Below are 22,870 nucleotides of genomic sequence, written 5' to 3'. Positions count from 1 at the left end.
CATCCCGGGACAGCAAGAGAGCCGCCTCTCACGGCGTGGAGACGGTGCACCCGTGACCCGTTCCTCGAACGGATCGCACGCGCGCAACGGCCGCCCCGCCAACCACTCGCCCCGTCGCATTTACTCCGCGGCGGGACAGGCGGCGTCTCTGACGGGAGGAGCGCGCGACGCTTCACCTTCGCCATAATAACCGCGTCAGAAAAGGTACGCCACGTCGTCCGATTTCGTATCCTTTTCCGTTTTCCTCTTTCTCTATCTCTTGCAACAGGGACCGGGAAAGGGGATACCCCGAAAGGGATCCTTCCCCACGAAGGAACCGGGCTCCGAGCCCCCCACTACTGATCAGGGGTTCGAAGGCTGGCCCTCCGAAGGGTTCAACAGCCGCCTCAGATCGCGTGGGCCCGACACCCACTACTGGTCAGGGGTTCGAAGGCCAGCCCCCCGAAGGGTTCCATGGCCGCCTCAGGCTACTCGGGCTCCGCGCCCATTACTGATCAGGGGTTCGAAGGCTGGCCCCCGAAGGGTTCACAGTCGCCTCAGACACCGAGTGAGGGATGACCAGGGGTACGTTCGATACATAACCGAGGCTCGGGCTGCGCTCCCGAGGTACCCTAGGACATTTCCGAGACCAGCGGGAACGATCTTGTAACGGAATCCCATCGGAGGGAGGCATCGAGCCCTCGGACCCCGTCGCCAGGGGACCGGGTCCGGCAAATCACCCGCAGGTACTTTTGGGCGTGCCTCTGGGCCCCTAGCCGACCCCCAACGAACGGGGCACGGACGTCCACTCGGATTACCCGCTTGCAGCTCACCGGAGACACCATGTTCGGTGCCCATCGAGGGTAACATGGCGCACTCCCCCCTCCTCCTTGCGGAAAGGCGACGTAGGGGCGTATGTAAAAAGTCGAGTCTGTCCCTGATCGTCCTCTCGCCCTGTGCAGAGGCTCGGGGGCTGCTCTCGCAAAAACCGGCTCCGGCCAAATCGTTGACAGCGTCAACATACCAGCTCGAGAGCTTGGGCCCCGACCGTGCACCCGGGCTACGGCCAGTTCGCATGAGGGAACGACCAGACCAGCCGAAGCGTTGAGCGAAGTATTAAGACCTCGAAGGAGTGTAACCACTCCTCCGAGGCCTCGGGGGCTACACCCGGCGGGTGCGCTCGCGCGCACCCACCGGAACGAAATGCAACCGAGAAAGGCTGGTCCCCTTGCAAAAAAGTGCGACAAAAGCCTCCAAGCGAGTGCTAACACTCCCTTCGAGGCTCGGGGGCTACTGTCGGGGACCATAATTAGGGGTACCCTCAAGACGCCTAATTCTCAGCTGGTAACCCCCATCAGCATAAAGCTGCAAAGGCCTGATGGGTACGATTAAGTCAGGGATCAGTCCACACGAGTGACTCGATCACGCTTCACCCGAGCCTAGCCTCGGCCAAGGGCAGCCGACCTCGAGAGACTTCCGTCTCGCCTGAGGCCCCCTTTTTATGGCGGACACATCACCGGCTTGCCCGAGGCCTTGGCTTCGCTCAGAAGCAACCTTGACTAAATCGCCACACCGACTGACCAAATTGCAGGGGCATTTAACGCAAAGGTGGTCTGACACCTTTATCCTGACACGCGCCCCCGGCAGAGCCGAAGTGACCGTCGTCACTCCACCGCTCCACTAGCCAGTCTGACAGAAGGACAGCGCCGCCTGCGCCACTCCGACTGCAGTGCCACTCGACAGAGTGAGTCTGACAGGCAGTCAGGCCTTGCCAAAGGCGCCACGGCGAACTCCGCTCCGCCCGACCCCAGGGCTCGGACTCGGGCTAAGACCCGGAAGACGGCGAACTCCGCTCCGCCCGACCCCAGGGCTCGGACTCGGGCTAAGACCCGGAAGACGGCGAACTCCGCTCCGCCCGACCCCAGGGCTCGGACTCGGGCTAAGACCCGGAAGACGGCGAACTCCGCTCCGCCCGACCCCAGGGCTCGGACTCGGGCTAAGACCCGGAAGACGGCGAACTCCGCTCCGCCCGACCCCAGGGCTCGGACTCGGGCTAAGACCCGGAAGACGACGAAACTCCGCTTCGCCCGACCCCAGGGCTCGGACTCCGCCACGGCCTCGGCCGAACGACTTCCGCCTCGCCCGACCCCTTGGCTCGGGCTCGGCCACGGCAACGGGAGGCAGACTCAACCTCGGCTTCGGAGGAACCCCCACGTCGCCCTACCTAGGGCACAGACCGCCACGTCAACAGGAGGCGCCATCATCATCCTACCCCGAATCGACTCGGGTCACGGAGAACAAGACCGGCGTCTCATCCGGCCAGCTCCGCCGGAGGGGCAATGATGGCGCTCCACGAGCTCTATGACGACGACGGCCCCCAGCTCTCTTACGGAAGCAGGACGACGTCAGCAGGGACTCGACCGCTCCAACAGCTGTCCCTCCGCCAGGCTCCGCTGCACCTCCGACAGCCACGACATCACGCCAGCAGGGTGCCCAGATCTCTCCGGCTGCCACATTGGCATGTACCTAGGGCGCTAGCTCTCCCTCCGCTAGACACGTAGCACTCTGCTACACCCCCCATTGTACACCTGGATCCTCTCCTTACGACTATAAAAGGGAGGACCAGGGCCTTCTCAGAGAAGGTTGGCCGCGCGGGACCGAGGACGGGACAGGCGCTCTCTTGGGGCCGCTCGCTTCCCTCACCCGCGTGGACGCTTGTAACCCCCCTACTGCAAGCGCACCTGACCTGGGCGCGGGACGAACACGAAGGCCGCGGGACTTCCACCTCTCTCACGCTCGACTCCGGCCACCTCGCCTCTCCCCCCTTCGCGCTCGCCCACGCGCTCGACCCATCTGGGCTGGGGCACGCAGCACACTCACTCGTCGGCTTAGGGACCCCCCTGTCTCGAAACGCCGACAATAGCGGAGTGGCCCGGAGAAAAACTCGAGAGCAGCCAGATCGCGAGGTGCCTCGGCCTGGGCACCGGACAGTGTCCGGTGCGCCACTAGCTGCACCTATACTTGTCTTTGCTCCAAACTTTGTAGAGTTCCCCAACTCATTTTCTTTGTTGGTTTATATTGAACTTTATGCACCTGAGATAAATGACAACTAGGCAAACTAGTTAGTCCACGTGATTTGTGATGGACGTCAAACACCAAAATCAATTATAGGAAATGTTTAAGTCCATTTCCCTTTCAAAGAGCACAAAACACACAAAGCTAAAAGAATAGCTCAAACTTGCGCTCGAATTTCACTAGAATCGTCGGAACATGTGGCACAGTGTTAAAGTGTAGAATAGGTCTTGGTATGATTGTGTGCTGAAGAGGTGTGCCATGGGGATCCTTTTATATAGCCCCCAAAAGGCCACATAGCCTTTGCCCCTACCTTCTAAAAGCATGCTGAAATCTGGCTGTCTACGGGGGCACCGGTCCGATGCATCACTGGACCGAGTCTTGTAGCCCCATCTCCAGGATCTGACCGAGAGCCTTCCTTAGCTGACTAGCACCAGACCAGTCCGGTGGACCTCCAGACCGAGTGGCACACCGGCTAGCCATTGGCCATCGCTCACCCGCAGGAGATAGCCATTGAAGATGGTCTGGTGCACCACTAGACCGGTTCATTTAGACGGTACAGTGATTTTAAAAATAAAATCCTGAGATCTCACTGTTCACGTATGGAGCCGGTCCGGTGCTTCTAGACCAGATGAGAAAAGTCTTTTTTTCTCCAAAAATTGCTCTTTTCAATTTAGACTTTCTTGTGAGCCTTTCCAACACTTAGAAAAACATAGTTAGTACATAATCCAATTAATTATGTGTAGAGAACTCACCTTTGCACCATAGTTTCACCAGGATTTGCATTATGGCTCGAACTAAGTCCTAAAAGGACTTTTTCTCACAGAATTGTGTTAGATATCAAACAAAAGTGCTAGAGACATAGTATTAGGCATATGAAACTTATGTGAGTACCCAAACCTCATGGTTTCACCCTTTAACCCAAAGTTGTACTTTATAGCCTCTATTTTAGCTCTTTAGGATTTAGTGCCTTCAAATTGCCTTCAAATGGACCTGTGCTCATACTCATATCAAACTCGTTAGTTCCGTTTCATAGAGATGAGAGGAAATTAAGAGAGACTAAATTTTCTTCTATTAAATTTTAACTGACTTGCGATTTGTCTGGTCTGGCTTTTGGTTTTGATTTTTATCTTCCAAAAAGCTAAAAGCTAAACCAAAGAGATGAATTCAGGAAACAATTTTTTTTTCAAAACCCAGTTTTCATCATTATAAAATTGAAAGCACATCTAAATATGTTTTTAGTGGCTTTCAGATATAACTGTGCAAATAAACATGGAAGAATTTTTAGTGACTTCCACCGAATGATTTTTTAACTTTTTATAACTTTCAGCTTAACGATTTGTTTTTACATCTATAGCCCAACCAAACATATATTTTTTTTAATCTGCTCAAAGCCTGTTCAGTCCACTCCACCGAAGATGCACTCAACAGGCGAACATCGTCTGGCGACCGGCGACCGCACGCAAACGTCCCCGTCGTCCCGTCCACACACTTTTTGCACGGCAGAGGGCCAACTACTACAGATTAGTCCCTGGCGCGACGCAGCCTTTCTCTCAGCTCTTCTTCTTCTTCTAGCACTGATCCGGCTAAAACTTATATTATCTCCCATAGAATTGTTTTGTCTGGAAGCATGGGGATCCCCACTGTTCACGAAGTACACCCAGCATGTAACGTAGGGCTACCACAAGTAGAAACGCTAGGCCTCGGCAGGCTGAAAGGCTACGAGAACCACCCTTCGGCGGCCTACCAGTACCAGTACGTTCCGCGACACCGACACTGACACGGGCGCAGTAATTACGGCCGGAACGGGGCACCGACGAGACGACCGATCAGTCCGTAGAAGAAGGCTGCGGACCCGTCGGGTCGGGGCGCAGCTAGCTGTCGCGATCAACGCACACGTTTCTCTGGCGGGTAACCGAGTACAAGAAGACAACTGTACAACGTAGAGCACTGTGCAGCTGGGCTGAGCAGACGGCTAGGCGAACTCACGGGCAGAGCAGTGATCCTGAGCCGGATCCACGGAGCAGGGACAGCGCGGGCGACGAGTGACCCTCGTACTGTACGTGCCAAACCGCAGCAGTCGTCACTCCGCTCGTCAGGCGGGCAGCGACCAGCGAGCCACTGGCCGGGGGAAGACGACGACGCTGTGGGCGGCTTTGTGGGTCCGGAGACCAGCAGCCAGCAGGGAAGCTGGGAAGGCAAGGGGCGCTCGGATCTCCTGTGCTCTACGTATCTGACTGCGTTCGATCAGTTGGACTGTTGGAGTTATCTCCCTCTCGGATCTCCAGCAGGGAAGGGAACCAGGGTTTGGGTTGGGCAACGTTTGTGCGGGGGTACGTCAGGCCGACACGCATGCTCGCTCCATAAAGGAGGCCTTAAATCCCGGAGACTACGTACCAAAGAACAGTTCCGTTGTGAGATCGACCTCATTTTGCACCTCGGGATTTGCTCCAACCACCTCTCGTGACAGTGATGGAACCACGACTCGAAAGGTGGTGGTGGGGGAGGCGCACAGCACAGGAGCGAAGCAGTACCACTGAACTGCGTATCGTACACAGTAACACAGCAACTAACATCTGTGCCCTTGGGGATGGGAGAGGCACGGGCTGATGAGACTGGGTGTGGGACGACGACGTGGGTGGGCGATGGGGCGGCGCGGTTCACGGCGACTGAGAATCGCTTTGCCAGGACAGCAGGAGTGTCAATAGCAACCAACAGGAGATGGTATCTCGCCGGCTCTCGGCCCACTGCCTCGATCTGCACCGCTGCTCTCTAGCAGCAGCCCCGGCCCCACCCACGACATGACGGAGAGTGGCACTGGTACCTCACCAACACTTTGGAGCGTCTGTAGGCTGAACATCTGATTTCTATTCGCCGACGACGTATGCCTTCACCCATCTATTCGTCATAGTCGCAGTACTCCAAATCTCTGCAATGGACGATAAGATGGTTAAGCCGTCTCCCAGTGCTGTTTCTGAAGCCTTCTTTGCTCTCAAGTCTGATCGAACTCGCAATTACCAATCGTATGCTACTACAGCGGCATGGCGGATTTTACTTTGACCCGTGCAGGTGCAGGACTGCAGGCAAGGTTACCTGGATTATAGAATGGGCCCTCCGGCGATGTTGGCGCCGGCGGCGTGGACCCGCTGCACTGCCGCGCCCTCGAGCACTCTTTCTTTGTCGCCCTAGACATGCTTCACCGTCCCTCACGACTCTGCTTTAATGCGATCTACGTGCTCGGCGAAAGTTTTGTGTAGGACAAAAATGAATAAACTATGTTGCTGGTTGGAGTTAGTCATTTTAGTACGCATGGAAAAGGAGAGCGAAGTCAGAAAGGTGAAATACAAATTTAGAACGTGTTGGCGAATTCAATTTTACAATATATACGTATTGAAAAATTTGTTATTTGTTTTCATAGTATATATATACGTTTGCAAATTTGTCGTTTTAAAAATGTTAATTACATTATTTTTTAAATAACGAGCGTTAGGTCTAAATCAACTTTTAAGTGTCGTTGCTGGAGATGAAGAAAATATAGAGGACCGGATATTTTAGAGGATGTTGACATGTTGTAAAGGACAGATTATTTTTTTTCAGGAGACGAAAAACCACGAGTCAAGATTCAAACACATCAACATAGACAGCTGTTTTTCATGCATTCCTAATCAAGGCTAAATCTTTAGGTATTTTATGTTTCAATCTCCAGAATTGCTACCTTTAACGTTGGCTCGCCAAGCCTATCGTAACCCTCCTCATTTATCCAAGCTTGAGACATCAAAAGATATTTGATAGGATAACACTCCCAAATTTTTCCATGCTTACGTCTTAGACTGTCTCCAGTAACGTCCTCTAAATTTCGTCCTCTAAAGGAATATTCTCTGTTCTTTACAGCATTCTTTAAAAGATTCCTTCCTCTATATATTCTACATCTCCAACAATGTTCCCTAAATTCAGTCCTCTATATCTATAGTGTTGTCAGAATTTATAAACTATCATATTTATTCTATCTTTTGCATGTAATTTGAATTTATCCTAATATACTTAACTCAAAAAACATAATTAACATTTTTCACTACGTCATTATTTTGAGCATATATATTAATTAAAAATAAATAACCAACCGTATGTTCATATTTTTTGGCTGTTTTCGTTTGCTTATCCTCCACTAGCCTTTTTCTTTGGTCGAACAATCTGACTACAACACCAGACCAAGCTATTGCTCCTCGATTCCAATCATGGCCGCCGCCGCCTCTGTCCATGGCCAGCACCACCTCCACTCGGCCCTCTGCTACAAACGCCGCCGCCTCTCCTCTCAACGACGTCTACCGGCTGCTTTCTCCAACCAAGCCCAAGAAATTGATGCTCGCGTTTGGCTGGATGAAGTGACTCCATGTGCTGCTGGTCGACGGCGCCGTGCTCCACGGTCATCGACGCCGCCACCTCCTAAGTCCGCGCTCGATTTCATAGGAAGGACAGATAGCGGACGCACAGTGAATCGCTGAAAATAGCGTGTACGAACATCGTCCGATACTTAGCGACTGGTTTACCGTTCGTTGCTGGAGGATGCAGCGAACGTTTGGATCGCTAAATTTAGCGTACACTCAGTGTATAGAGTTTGTTGCTGGAGACAGCCTTAACATGAATTGGTACGCAATATTGTTGTGAAAGTCGTACACATGTCTTTAGCCTAACAAGATGGCCCTAAACTATTTAACACAATCTGACAACGAGCAACTTCTAATTGGATAACACAGCAGATGGGAACAGATACAAACCAGGGTTTCTTAACCTGACCTGTATCCAATGCAAAGGTAAACTTCAGTGATCTTTACTCGGGGTTGACCTTTTGCTTCTTTGAGTCCTGGTTTTTCTTGGCTTCACGGCGCTCCCTCTTTAGTCCCTTTATGTCGTTTGATAAGGTCAACTTTCCAACCTGAACTCAGTCAAAACCGCGAATCAGGTTATCATGTCAAAGGCAATCCTGCTACAAGTTTTCCGAAAGCAAAACTCAGTAGTCAGTACGAACCTGCTGGTCTGGCATGTAGACCTTGCCCAGCTTGCCCTGCACTGGATCCTTAGTGACGTTTTTCATCTGCAAGAAGGTTCACGATAGTTGTGAATATCTCAGTGACCCAGGAAGATTTCGGTGAGAACACATAAAAATGCTGATGTTAGTTCCATCGTGTTTACCTTCTTAGCATGTTCAGCGGTCTTCATAGCTTCTTTCTTTAAACTTTCAGCTGGAAGTCTGTGCCTCCTTACAACCAGATCCATCGAAGGTCCAACTTCGACCAGTTCCATCCTAGGAATAGATGTACCTGACCTTTTTAGACGGAGAGCACAGTGCATCATGTAGACGGTAGTGGGAGAGATTGCAGTGCACACATAGATCCGATCCACACCAGCAAGGTTCAGATTCTCTACGACCTACATTCACCAGCAACAGTTTATTAGCTCAATAGATTACCCATACATGCTATGCTACCGCCCTATAGTTTCAAAATGGCGCACCTCTCCTCTGAAAAGATCAAGCAGCACTTCTTTCAAATGTTTCAGCTCTTCAGCACTCTCAAAGTGTTCCCCTATGAAAGCAAAGAAAGGCTTCGATCCAAGTAATGGTGCTAGCTTCTTATCATAAACATAAGATTCCATTGACTTGTAGTTCTCAACTCCTACTTCAACAAGGTCATATATGTGGTGGTCATACGTTCTACCCAAAATCAGATTGTTGGGCCTCTTCTTTGAATGAGAACCATACTGCATCATAAATTTAAAATACAGTTGAAAACAATGGAAGTAATATAATCTCTTTAAACTAAGGGTACAAACCACCATGTTTAAGATACAATAACATAATTATAAAGCATTGAAACAGAAATAGAAAATATTATACTCATTTACAGATAGATTTAGCAGGCATGGTTGACAGAAATTCATTATGTAGCCACTAGATTATTCTACTTCTACTCCATACTATAAATTATTGTAACATCAGGATCACAACATTTTTTCAATGGGGTCTAGTACTAGCACTTCAAACATTCATCCAAATGGCGAACTATGAACCAGGCAAAATGATGTCACTCACCACTATAAGGCTACAGTCTGCCTTAAGAGAGAAAAACTCCAGAGAAGATTCTCCACCACTTTCAAAAGGCCTAATGTTGTCATTCTTCTTGGTATATTTCACAGCATTATCACGCTTTAGGTGGTAAATATCTGACAGCACAGAGTTCAACACAGCACTAGTCTTGGTACCATGGAGGATCAGTGTCTTCTTGCTGGTCTCAACCTGGCGAAATTATCAGAGCCGAAGGCAGATGTGAGATTGAAACACGAAGTATCAAACATGCTATTTCTATTTCCACTACATACAAGGTTCAAAATATGCAGAACCTTCTTAAGCTAATAGAAGAGGTGGACAATTCACTTATATTATATTCTAACACTCCCCCTCACGTCGAGCCTCTTTTAGGTATCTGACGTGGAATATAGGAGCGATCAACAATTATTTTATTTAATTGTGCTAGTAAGGATTCGAACTCGAGACATCTGGCTTTGATACCATATTAAGTTGTATGCATCAACCAGTTCAACCCAAAAGCTTAAGCTGATAGGAGAGGTGGACAATTCAATTATATTATATTCTAATAGGAGAGGTGGGCAATTCACTTATATTATATTCTAACAAAAATATTATATATATCATCATCATTAGAAAGGATATGAACATCACACAACCCTTGCTAAAGATTATCCTGAGATTGCCTCGGGAGTACTGTTTGTTCTAAGATGGCTCATGCACGCTGACCATGCTGGGTGGCAGCACAGCCAGGGTGTTCCATGGTAGTGGTTGATCAGGACATTGTATGCCGATGAGGTGCCCTACTAGTATCCAATAGCAATAAATCATTTTTTAGCAATCAAACATATATAAGCTATGCAAGCAAGTATGATACTTTTGTCTCATTTCCATATGTTTGCCTAAAACATGAAACACTAAAGTGTGTGCTTGGGACACCCAAAGCCAAGAAATTTGGAATTCTGCCATTATGAAACGTGGGTTTCACTAGATTGCCGTCAAATGAATGGGCTTCGTCCAGATGTCATTATCAACCATACCACATACGCTAAAATGTCATTTAACTATTTAATAAAAACTAAAATAGCTTTATAGGATATCAACAGACTGTCTTACCCCCTCTCCCTTTCCTCTATCTTCCCTTGTGTTTCTTCTTTCCTGTGCGTTTTTCCCCATGCGTGTGTTTCTTCTTCCTGGCCATGAGCGGAGGTGACAGGGTAGTTGGCCCTCGCAACGCCACGGTGGCTACCAGCATGGCTTACTACACTATCCCGCTCATCTCTGTCATGCTCGCCGGCTGCCTCGCCGACCTCCAGCTCGCCGCTACCAAGCTTGGCAACTCTTGGGGCACCATCACCGGCATCGCGCTCATGGTACATGCTCGACATGGGCTTCCCATCGGTGCCGGCACCCGCCGCCGAAGCTGTCCCTTCCCCTGTGGCGGCGGAGCAGGAGCGAAGGGTGTTGTCCTTGGCGTCGCCGGTGGAACGCAGAGACAAAGGCATCAGGCAAGAATAAAATGGTCCATAGAACTGTATTCAATCTCATTTGTTTTATTAAACGATCAAATGACATTTTAGCGTGTGCGGTATGGTTGATAATGGCATCCGGACGAAACCCATTTATTTGATGGCAATCTGGCATATAAATAGATTAAGGGGGCCGGCAGGTTTAGCAAACGCTAATCGCTCGACCACAAAACCCTAATCGACACTTTGAGAGGAACCGATCCCCTAGGCGCTCGGAGCGACTAACCCTAATCGGTACACCTGTAAACAGGGACAGCAAGTGACTCGGGATCCAACGATCCACGGCCAAGAAACAATCAACAAGAAACAAAAACTGCAAGGATTAAGTGCACAGAGCACTATCAATATAATCCATGGACTGGTTTTTCAGTCAAAGGTACAGAAATTAATCACAGAAAATAACAAAAATAGCGCAAGGGCTCAGATCTACGTTTTATCAACTCATAACTCGATCCCAAATAAAACTTTGATACCATTGTTAGAATCTTTACTGCTTAGAATCAACAAGAAACAAAAACTGCACGGATTAAGTGCACAGAGCACTATCAATATAATCCATGGACTGGTTTTTCAGTCAAAGGTACAGAAATTAATCACAGAAAATAACAGAAATAGCGCAAGGGCTCAGATCTACGTTTTATCAACTCATAACTCGATCCCGAATAAAACTTTGATACCATTGTTAGAATCTTTGGTGCTTAGGATCATAACCTAAGTCCTTAGAATATCAATCCGTGTCTAAAATACCTCAATGATGAGTAGATCTATTCTACTGAGGGGTATAGGTAAACATACCGTCGTTGTAGTTCCTAGCCATCATTGCGACTGCGTCTTGCAGCGTAGACCCGCCTCCTCCTCCTTCTCGATCTCCCTGCTGGTGTCGAGGAGATTGATTCCCGTCGTTAATCGACGGTGGATCAGCTCCTCCAATGTTGCCTGCAAGGGGAACCTCAGATTCCGATGGGATGATGGGGATCTGAGACATAGTCACAGCGATTCTAGTGATCTATGTCTGGATTCTTCTGATAGCGTCCAAGCATCCCGATGGTAAAAGCTAAGTCAGGGCGAATACATACTTGAGCATACATAATGCTTCCGATAGCTGAAGCATATGGTACTGACTTCATCTTGTTTTTCTCATACTGATTCTTGGGACACTGATATTCCCCAAACTTATCACCCTTGACTATTGGACCAGGCGAGGCATTACACTTGTACATATTATACCTCTTTAGTACATTTTCTGTATATGACTTCTGTGAGAGTCCTAATACTACCTTTTGTCTGTCTCTGTGAATTTTTATTCCAAGAACATAAAAGGCTTCTCCCATGTCTTTCATATCAAAATTCGAGGAAAGAAACTTTTTGTTTCCTAACTGGAAAAGGACTACATATATCTGTACGAATAATTTCTAACACTCTCGTACTATGCTTAGCATTTTTTCTTAATCCGCTTCGCAAATTTTCCCTTAATGCAATCTCTGAAATGCTCTAAGTCTGTGAAGTCTAGGGAATGGAGAATCTGTTCACTAACGAGACATTCTATTCTCCCCATCGAAATATGGCTCAAACGATAGTGCCATAATTTCAATGAGATTTCTCCATCACTTCTTTTCTTTTCCTGCCACTGTTGGCTGGATCGTTTTCTGGTGTATCTAATACATTAACAAACATCACTTTGCGAAAGTAAATAAAGCATATCTCGTCGGATGGCGAGACCAACATCTTTATTATCAAACTGAATGACATATTGTCTATCACCAAAATGGCAATGAATGTGTTAATCATCTAATCTAGAAACCGAAATAAGGTTCCTTCGCAAGGTACATAAAGTACGTCTCTCAACAACAGTACAAAACCATTAGGTAATTTAAGATGTAAATCTCCAATGGCCTCGACTGCTGCTTCAACTCCATTTGCCAATCTAATTGTTCTTCGGCCCTTTGGGGGCCTTTGGCTTGTACGGAGTCCCTGTAGAGAGTTTGCAACATGAACAGTTGCACCTACAATTCACCAAAAATAATTGGGATATTCTAAGTATAAAGACTCATTTACAAAAGTAACTTGGTTCTACCACTCTCTAGTAGAAACTGCAGAAATTCAGGGCACTTTCTCTTGTAATTACGTGTCTTCTTGCAATAGAGGCAGGTATCAGGGGGAACTGAAAAACTACCTCCTTGTCTTCGCTGATTATTGTTGCTTGATGAAGCTTGGTTATTCTGTTTACCCTGCTTCTTGAACTTCTTCTTTGAGTTCTTATTCTGTCTTGAGATATTGCCTTTTACGAGGTTGACAGAGTCTCCAATCTGCTTTAACCTCTCTTCCTCCTAGACACACCGTGACAAGAGTTGGTCTATGGTCCACTTATCAGTGACACTGGTGTTATACTCTATGTGGAAAGTCTCAAACTCCTTGGGCAGAGACTTCATGATCATAAACACTACAAATTCCTCGTGTACAGGAGACCCGAGGTACTTGTTTATCTTAGCCACGATGAATATCATTTTCTGAATGAATGGTCTGACACCATTTCCATCGTATTTTGCATTGACAAATTCTGTCATTAGAGAGCAAGCTTAAGCCTTAGATGACCCTTTATGATGAGAGGCTACCCTCTCAAGGTACTCCTTGGCAGTCTCGCACTCTGGTATGAAACTCTTAAGAGGCTCCTTAATGCTCCTCTTAAGAATAATCATAGACTTGTCATTTGACCTTTCACACTTGATCTTGTCGATGTTGTATTGCATCCACCTGTGGTCATAGTTGGGAGTGCCCACTGTGGGCTCAACTGGTTTATCAAACCGCAGTGCGTAATCTATTTCACCCACTGTGGTTATCATGTCAATATCCTCTCGCCAAAAATGATAATTACTACCATCTAGCGGTTTCATCTGTGCAATCTGACTAATCAGCATAGCATTATGAGCATCTTTGCAAAATTAAAACAGAAAATATTTAGAACATCTGAAATAAATTGAATCATAGAACGTGCATAAATTAAATATTCAACGTTGGTCAAATAATAATCATGCCACATCTATGAAAAATTTCTGGTCACAAAATTCTAAACCATCGTTGGATGATCTAGAAAAACATAAACTTGTGTAAAATTGTGGCGACAATATCCAACGTTGGTTAAAATATTCAATCACCACAAAAATTTTCTGAATTCTATAGAATTCAAACAATAATTAATCCACGTTGGTTTCATAATCAATTGAAAATTGCATAAAATATAATAAGAGTACCAAAGTACGCAGCGGAATAAAATAGTCCATAAAATTCTATGTAATTTTCTAAATCTAAAAAAATCTAGATTTTCTAATTTTTCTGCACTATTTTCTGATTTCTTTGTTGATTTTCTTTTTCCAGGAAATAATATAAATATCCAGAAAAAATTTGAGGCCATTTTGTCCTGGGCGGCCTTAAGGCCCACCCTAGGCGGGCCAACTCAAGCGCCAGAAAGGGGGCCGCGCGCCCAGGCCACAACCTGGGCCTAGGCCGTGCTTTTGGCCCACGCGCGCGGCGCGCCTGCCCCAAGACCGCCCTGCTCCGTTCGATTTGATCCGGCGGCCAGGATTACACGGTGTGGATTTATATACAGCGCATATCTCGGAGTTCACTTGAAAACCCTAACCATTCTACTCCTCCCTAGCCGCCACATGCGTTTTTTCTTTTCTTTTTTTTTTTTTTGTCTCTGGCCGCTAGCCATCTCTTTGTGACTGGCCGAGCGCACCAAACCAACCGCGCCCCTCCATGTTGAGTCCTGTGAATCGGCCGGATCACTTGTCACTCTCCTCTCTGGGCGTCGTGGACTTCACCGCCGGCGAGTGCGTCCCTGTGGGTGGGCGCACCGCCGTCGGTTGGGTCTGGCGGTTGTCCAACATGACGGCAAGGAGAGGTATTGGCGAACTGTGGCCGTTTCATGAGTCTAGCACCCGGATCTAACTCCATTAACTCGAACCCCTTCTCTGTGATGAATGCATGTATGAAATGGATGAGATATAGTATTGGGTCTAGTTTTTGGAGTCTCTCAAGTGTAGATCCGGGTCCCTCTTGCATTTTTCTGTTGTGAATCTGTCGTGATTTGATGAATGTTTCGGTTAGGGTTCGAAAACACTAACACGATTTGCGTTTCTGTTTCTTCTTTACTTTGTTTCTTGGCCGTGGATCGTTAGATCCTGAGGCCTGTGTGCCATCTCTGTTGACGGATGAACTGATTAGGGTTAGGTTATTAAACCCTAACCCTAAAACGTCGGTCTGTTTTGTTCTCTCGGTTTTCATGGGTGTAGCCGAGACCTGATCTCTTTCGGTGGCCGAAAACCCTAGATTTAGGGTTATGCAAACCCTAACCCGAGAGTTCTAAAACTCCTTCTGTCTATTCTAATATCTTTGTTCTCGGGTGATGAACCGTGATTAAAAAATGGTGAGTTCATTCACATTGATCCGAGACCTTTCAGTGATCTCATAAAACGGATGCGGATTAGGAGATCTAGGGTGCGTTTGGTTGCGGGACAGCAAGGACAGGGACGTCCCCTGGCGTCTTCTCTCGTTCCTCAAATTTTGAGGGACAACTGAGGACAACACTGGGATAGTGCTGTCAAGCCTTGACCCTGAACCAAACAACCTTATTTGAGGGATTGTTCCATCCTGTTTCGTTCTGTCGTTGCAACCAAACGCACCCCTAAGGTTCTTAGGTGGCTTTGATAGGCCCCAAGTTCTTCGCCCTTTAAAGCGCGCAAGGGGAGGTATTAACCGTTGGATTCAATCTAACGGCTCGGATACAGGTGCGAGGCCGCCTGTTGCGCGCGTGTGGGGCCGGATTGGTAGCCCAGGCCCAGGTTGCGGCCTGGGCGCGCCTCGCCCCTCTCACAGCCAGGCCGTGTGGGTCGTCCAGGTTGGGCCATGAGGCCGACCAGGCCGAAATGGCTTCTATTTTTTTTGCAATTTGTTTTCTATTTCCAGAAATCAGAAACGGTAAAAGAAAAATGAGAAAATTGTAAAGAAAATTCAGAAAATTTAGACATATTTTTCCATATTTAGAAAATTACAGAGAATTTTATGAACCATTTTATTCTGTTGCGTACTTTGGTACTATTATTTATATTTATACAATTTCAGTTGATTATGAAACCAACGTAGATTAATTATTGTTTTAAATTGCATAGAATTCAGAAAATTTTTATAGTTTGAATATCTTAACCAACGTTGGATATTGTTACCCCAACTTTATACAAGTTTATGTTTTCTAGATCATCCAACGACGGTTTAGAATTTTGTAACCAGAAATTTTTTATACATATGGCATGGTTATTATTTGACCAACGTTGAATATTTGATTCATGCATGTTCTATGATTCAGTATTTATTTCAGATGTCCTAAATATTTTCTATTTTAATTTTGCAAAGATGCTCATACTGTTATGCTAATTAGTCAGATTACACAGATGAAACCGCTAGATGGTAGTAATTACCATTCTTGGCGAGAGGATATCGACATGATAACCAAAGTGGGTGAAATAGATTACGCACTGCGGTTTGATAAACCAGTTGAGCCCACAGTGGGCACTTCCAACTGTGACCACAGGTGGATGCAATACAACATCGACAAGATCAAGTGGGAAAGGTCAAATGACAAGTCTATGATTATTCTTAAGAGGAGCATTAAGGAGCCTCTTAAGAGTTTCATACCAGAGTGCGAGACTGCCAAGGAGTACCTTGAGAGGGTAGCCTCTCATCATAAAAGGTCATCTAAGGCTTAAGCTTGCTCTCTAATGACAGAATTTGTCAATGCAAAATACGATGGAAATGGTGTCAGACCATTCATTCAGAAAATGATATTCATCGTGGCTAAGATAAACAAGTACCTCGGGTCTCCTGTACACGAGGAATTTGTAGTGTTTATGATCATGAAGTCTCTGCCCAAGGAGTTTGAGACTTTCCACATAGAGTATAACACCAGTGTCACTGATAAGTGGACCATAGACCAACTCTTGTCACGGTGTGTCTAGGAGGAAGAGAGGTTAAAGCAGACTGGAGACTCTGTCAACCTCGTAAAAGGCAATATCTCAAGACAGAATAAGAACTCAAAGAAGAAGTTCAAGAAGCAAGGTAAACAGAATAACCAGGCTTCATCAAGCAACAATAATCAGCGAAGACAAGGAGGTAGTTTTTCAGTTCCCCCTGATACCTGCCTCTATTGCAAGAAGACACGTAATTACAAGAGAAAGTGCCCTGAATTTCTGCAGTTTCTACTAGAGAGTGGTAGAACCAAGTTACTTTTGTAAATGAGTCTTTATACTTAGAATATCCCAATTATTTTTGGTGAATTGTAGGTGCAACTGTTCATGTTGCAAACTCTCTACAGGGACTCCGTACAAGCCAAAGGCCCCAAAAGGGCCGAAGAACAATTAGATTGGCAAATGGAGTTGAAGCAGCAGTCGAGGCCATTGGAGATTTACATCTTAAATTACCTAATGGTTTTGTACTGTTGTTGAGAGACGTACTTTAAGTACCTTCCTTGCGAAGGAACCTTATTTCGGTTTCTAGATTAGATGATTAACACATTCATTGTCATTTTGGTGATAGACAGTGTGTCATTCAGTTTGATAATAAAGATGTTGGTCTCGCCATCCGACGAGATATGCTTTATTTACTTTCGCAAAGTGATGTTTGTTAATGTATTAGATACACCAGAAAACGATCCAGCTAACAGTGGCAGGAAAAGAAAAGAAGTGATGGAGAAATCTCATTGAAATTATGGCACTATCGTTTGAGCCATATTTCGATGGGGAGAATAGAACGTCTCGTTAGTGAACAGATTCTCCATCCCCTAGACTTCACAGACTTAGAGCATTTCAGAGATTGCATTAAGGGTAAATTTGCGAAGCGGATTAAGAAAAATGCTAAGCATAGTACGAGAGTGTTAGAAATTATTCATACAGATATATGTAGTCCTTTTCCAGTTAGGAAACAAAAAGATTTCTTTCCTCGAATTTTGATATGAAAGACATGGGAGAAGCCTCTTATGTTCTTGGAATAGAAATTCACAGAGACAGACAAAAGGGAGTATTAGGACTCTCACAGAAGTCATATATAGAAAATGTACTAAAGAGGTATAATATGCACAAGTGTAATGCCTTGCCTGGTCCAATAGTCAAGGGTGATAAGTTTGGGGAATATCAGTGTCCCAAGAATCAATATGAGAAAAACAAGATGAAGTCAGTACCATATGCTTCAGCTATTGAAAGCATTATGTATGCTCAAGTATGTACTCGCCCTGACTTAGCTTTTACCACCGGGATGCTTAGACGCTATCAGAAGAATCCAGGCATAGATCACTGGAAAGCAGTCAAGAAGGCTCTAAGGTACCTTCAAGGTACTAAAGGTCTCATGCTTACTTACAGAAGATCTAATTCCCTACAAATAGTTGGCTATGCAGATGCCGACTGGGGAGGGTGTAGAGATACACTGAAGTCCACTTCAGGGTATGTCTTTATGCTCTCTGGGGAGCTATTTCTTGAAAGAGTTGCAAACAGACAGCGAGAGCATCGTCGACAATGCACGCTGAGTTTGTAGCTACGTATGAGGCAACTGGACAGGCGATATGGATAAAGAAATTCGTACCCGGATTAAGAGTGGTTGATAGCATAGAGCGACCACTGAGAATTTACTGCGACAATGAGCCAGCGGTATTTTTCTCCCGTAACAATAAGTCAAGTGGCTCTACCAAGTATATTGACATTAAGTGTTATATTGTTAAGGAGAAGATTCTGGATCACACCATTCAAGTTGAGCATATAAGAACCCATCAGATGCTTATGGATCCGCTCATAAAAGGTCTTCCACCCAGCGTGTTTAGTAAGCACGCAACCGGCATGGGATTAAGGGAGTACCTATGATCCAGAATCACAGGGGCTACATATTGCAACCTAGTAAAATCTTTCGTTCTGAAGCAGAGGAGCATGTTGTAGTCAATGAGTGCGGTGATACTTAACAGATCATTGGCACGCATTGGTCTCTATGTGTAAACTTGTCAAAGGATGGAATTCATAAAAGTTTGAGTGTGAGGTATGTAGAGTACAAAGGGGAGATTGTTAGGATGTGTCCTTTACACTAACCGGTTAACAGTAACCGGGGTAGGGTTAATCCTAACCGTCTAATCGCGCCCCTGATCAGGCGGGGGGCTATCCTAACTGTTGGTTGCAGCCCCCGGTCGCACGACGCCATATAAATAGATTAAGGGGGTCGACGGGTTTAGCAAACGCTAATCGCTCGACCACAAAACCCTAATCGACACTTTGAGAGGAACCGATCCCCTAGGCGCTCGGAGTGACTGGAATCGTTGTGACTATGTTTCAGATCCCCGTCATCCCATCGGGATCTGAGATTCTCCCTGCAGGCAACATTGGAGAAGCTGATCCACCGCCGATCAACGACGGGAACCAATCTCCTCGACACCAGCAGGGAGATCGAGAAGGAGGAGGAGGCGGGTCTACGCTGCAAGACGCTGCCGCTATGATGGCTAGGAACAACAACGACGGTATGTTTACCTATACCCCTCAGTAGAATAGATCTACTCATCATCGAGGTATTTTAGACCCGGATTGGTATTCTAGGGACTTAAGAATCGATACCAAAGATTATAACAGTTTCATAATGGCAGAATTCCAAATTTCTCCCTAAAGCCCATGGGATACCAGCAACCCTACTTGTGAGGGCACCCTGCGGATGAGGGCATCAATTGGAGTGGACAGCTAGGGGAGGGATATGCAAGAAGGGTGATGGATTCTGCCATTCTGGTGGCAGCCTACCACAAGCAGCAGGGCCATACCACACACTTAGGGGGCTTTCTGCTTTCGATGGTACGACCCAAGTCTACTACTTACCATAATAACCAGTGCTGGGCTCTCTCGCGATAACAACCCACTTCGTTGCGCCTTTTTTCTTGATGGGTATGGGTGATCTTTGGGGCGGGTTAGGGTTCTGGATCAGGCAAAAGTAAGAACTAAAAACGGATACTTTTGAATGCTTGGGTTGCTTTGATTGAGCATGTTCATCTATTACAACAGCAGGGAGCCAGGGATGTAGTGCCATACCACGATGAAGATCAGGCTAGCTAGTTTGTACTTTGTAGGTCAGATTCAGTGCTGGCGGCTCATGTGGGAGCTGAGTAAAGAATAACCGAGGCAAGCCTTACCTTTGTATTTTTTGCAGAGAGGATGGGTTCAAACCTAGGACCTTTTGGCTGAGTGGTAAACCTTCTCACCACTGCGCCAGACCTATTCTTCAGTTTGTACTTTGTAGATGAGTACAAAATCCGGATAATATGAGACTGACATATACAGGACCCTCATCGATGGGTATTCTGATCTGACATAGTGCTAGTTTAGATGTATGACGATTGACGAAGCAACTCCATTCACTCGAAATATTGCTAAGTTGACTCCCTCCCTCTCCGATCCATATCTCGTTGGAGTGTGCGCAACTAATCTTCGGGTCAAAAATCAGGAGAGGGCTAATTTGGTGGAGAACCCTGGGCAGCCACCTAACGGACGGGTGCCTCCCCACTCCTGCACGCCCAGGAAGGTTTTGAAAATGGAACATGGATGAGAGGAGGGGTAGAGAAGGAAGCTTACAAGCTTGGGCGCGTGCTTGAGAAGCTCCCGCCTGGCGCGTTGGGTCTTGGGCACCCTGATCGATGCCACCATCTTCTTCCTCCGCTCCGATCCAAGCCGCCGCCGCGGAGAACAAGCAGAAGAGGTGGGGAGGCGGCTACCTGACGACACAACACCGGGCGGCCTGACCCCTAAACCCTAGAAAACCCCGCGCCATATTTGTGGAGAGTAGGGAGGTAACTCGCGCGGCCCACTGCCTCTGCACCGCTGCTCTCTACTATAGATGTCCAAAAAGCACGAGGCCCGTGAGCCCGGCACGAAGCCCGCTTTTTGGGCCCGGTCCGAACCCGGCACGGTAGAATAAGTGGACGGGCTTGGACAGGAAACTAGGCACGGCGGGCTAGCCCGGCACGGCCCGTTTACCTCTAAGCCCGTTAAGCCCGGTTTTTTTACACTAAAACGTGATTACCGGCCCGTTTAGCCCGCTTTTAGGTCCGTTTTTTCGTGCTAAATGGGCCGGCCCGGCCCGTTTAGGCCCGCTGCGGGCCGGGCTTGAACAGAAAATTAAGCCCGCTGGCACAGCAGGCCCGGCCCGGTTTTTAGCCGGGCTTCACCGGGCCCGGGCCGGGCCGGGCCGGGCGGCCCGTTTGGCCATCTCTACTCTCTACCAGCCCCGGCCCCACAACATGACAAAGAGTGGTATACCTCAGCCGCCCGGGGAGCGTTTCACGCGAGGTCATCCGCTTAAACAGCAACCCGTGTGTGTGCGGTGCATGTTGGCCCGTTTAGGCTATCCGCAACCGTTTCCTCTAAATTTTTCCCCCTATATCACTTTTTTGGGTCACATCATCAACATTTCATTCCCTATTTTTCATCTCCCACAGCAGTTCCCCCTAAATACTCCCCCTATATCCCACTACACTATAAAATATCATTTTTTATACATACTTTTCATCTACTACAAATTTTTTATCTACTAACAATTGAAAGTGAACCCACGTAAACAGTGTTTAGAGGGAGAGAGAGGCACACGCCAGAACAAGGGGGAAAGAGAGCCTTACCTCTGCGTAGGGTGCTTGCTAGGGAGAGCCGCTGCAGCACTAGCGGCTGCCCTGTAGTCGCCATGCAGCTATCGGCGAAGGGGAGAGGGTGTCCCGCGGTATCCGTTGCGGACAGCCTTAGCTGTTGCTCGGCGTTGGTGTGGGCCCGCAGTGGGAACGACGGCACGACGCACCAGTGACCCGTCTCCTCTCAGGTCGTCCCGTCCACGCTCGTCTGCAACGTACGGCGCGGGCGGACGGATCTGCGACGGAGCGACGACGGTCAGGGACGGCGTGTGGGTTGCGGCCGGCGCTTCGCCGTTAGCCGTGTGGATCTCGGTTGCGACATGGCCCCATACGGCAACGCGGATCTCGGCTGCGACACGGCTCCCAACGGCAGCGCGCCGGTGTCCGCGCGCGAGGACGGACGTCGTGGCTGTCGGAAGAGGGGATGGGTTCGTCTATAGCTGTCGTGCGTGCGTGGTGCCGCGACCTAGACGGCTCGGATCGGATCTGCGACGAACGGCGCGGGCGACCGGATCTGCGACGGAGCGACGCGGGCCAACGACGGCGCGTGGGTTGCGGCCGGCGCTTCGCTGTTAGCCAGATCGGTGCTCTCCTCTTCTGTGAATCTCGTCGTACGCCGTTGTGCTCCGCTGTGCCCATAGCGTTAGGTGAGGGTTGGTCACCGGATTCTAAAATCCCACAAATCCGCGCACTGCCTTGCCTCGATGCGTGCTCTGCATCCGTCCCGTCGCCTCTGCTTTTCCAACAGCGCCGGCTCGCTGTTCTTCTGTCCTTCGCCATAGTGCCCATGCCGCTGCTTTTTACTACATACTAGAAAAGGAGGCGCGCTTCACGGCGCCCTACCTCCATTAATCGAATGCATTAACAAACTTTATTTAGTACGATTCAAAGTAGACAACAGTACACGCCATAAAATAGACTGGTTCGGTACGTCAAAGCTCTTTTGAAAAATTCAGAGTACAATGCAAAGGAATGCTAAATTTTACCATTGAAAATTCAAGTATGTAATGACACAAAAAAGTTGGCAACTAAGACAAGCATAGTAATTTTGAAGCTAAAGCCAAATTTTATTCTTGCAACATAACTTGGAGAAATATATAATGATAATTGTCGCAGTAAAATATGACATGATACTTTCAAGTCAAATATGACGATACGTTTTAGTCAAGAAGCGAGAACAACGACATATCTGTGTTAGGGAAGAAGTTAAAAGCACGAGCACTCTCCAACTGCAAGGTCTTGCTGGATATCAAGCTTTTGCAGTTCTGCACAAGAAACGTATACAATTATCAGAGTAGCAAAATGAAAATAAAACAATACATTACGTATACAAATGCTAATTTGTAGCGAGAAAGAAAACGACAACATGTTTATGATCTTGCAGAACTGAATCCCTAACGTCTATTAATTAATCCACATGTCAATATTGATTATTAGGCTCAAAGTAACTCTTTTATCTCTTTTTTTACAATATTGCACCCTTTGATGCCTTTGTCTCGCCATCTGCTCTTCCATTTCGTTCAT

The 22,870-nt window shown here is 47.3% G+C and overlaps 1 protein-coding gene across 2 annotated transcripts; it reads right to left on the bottom strand.

The window, feature by feature from the left end:
- Positions 1–6,835: 6,835 nt before the first annotated feature.
- On the bottom strand, positions 6,836–20,465 carry LOC100381340 (uncharacterized). Of its 2 annotated transcripts, NR_163966.1 has the most exons (7): positions 20,301–20,465; positions 9,140–9,343; positions 8,563–8,808; positions 8,242–8,478; positions 8,078–8,143; positions 7,684–7,984; positions 6,836–6,875 (listed from the first exon to the last, which is right to left on the bottom strand). NR_163966.1 is itself a non-coding variant. In NM_001366750.1 (6 exons), exons 1-6 carry the CDS (start codon positions 20,370–20,372, stop codon positions 7,880–7,882), a joined length of 930 nt encoding a protein of 309 aa, NP_001353679.1. In that variant the 5' UTR covers positions 20,373–20,435; the 3' UTR covers positions 7,753–7,879. The 2 variants fall into 2 exon arrangements, 1 of the variants encoding a protein (NP_001353679.1); NM_001366750.1 differs by lacking the exon at positions 6,836–6,875 and having other exon boundaries at positions 7,753–7,984; positions 20,301–20,435.
- Between the last annotated feature and the right edge of the window lie 2,405 nt (positions 20,466–22,870).

This window comes from Zea mays, chromosome 5 (assembly GCF_902167145.1).
Source record: "Zea mays cultivar B73 chromosome 5, Zm-B73-REFERENCE-NAM-5.0, whole genome shotgun sequence".
In the NCBI taxonomy this organism is placed as follows: domain Eukaryota; kingdom Viridiplantae; phylum Streptophyta; class Magnoliopsida; order Poales; family Poaceae; genus Zea; species Zea mays.
Note: the sequence above shows the minus strand (reverse complement) of the source record. Positions and strands in the feature narration are given on the sequence as shown.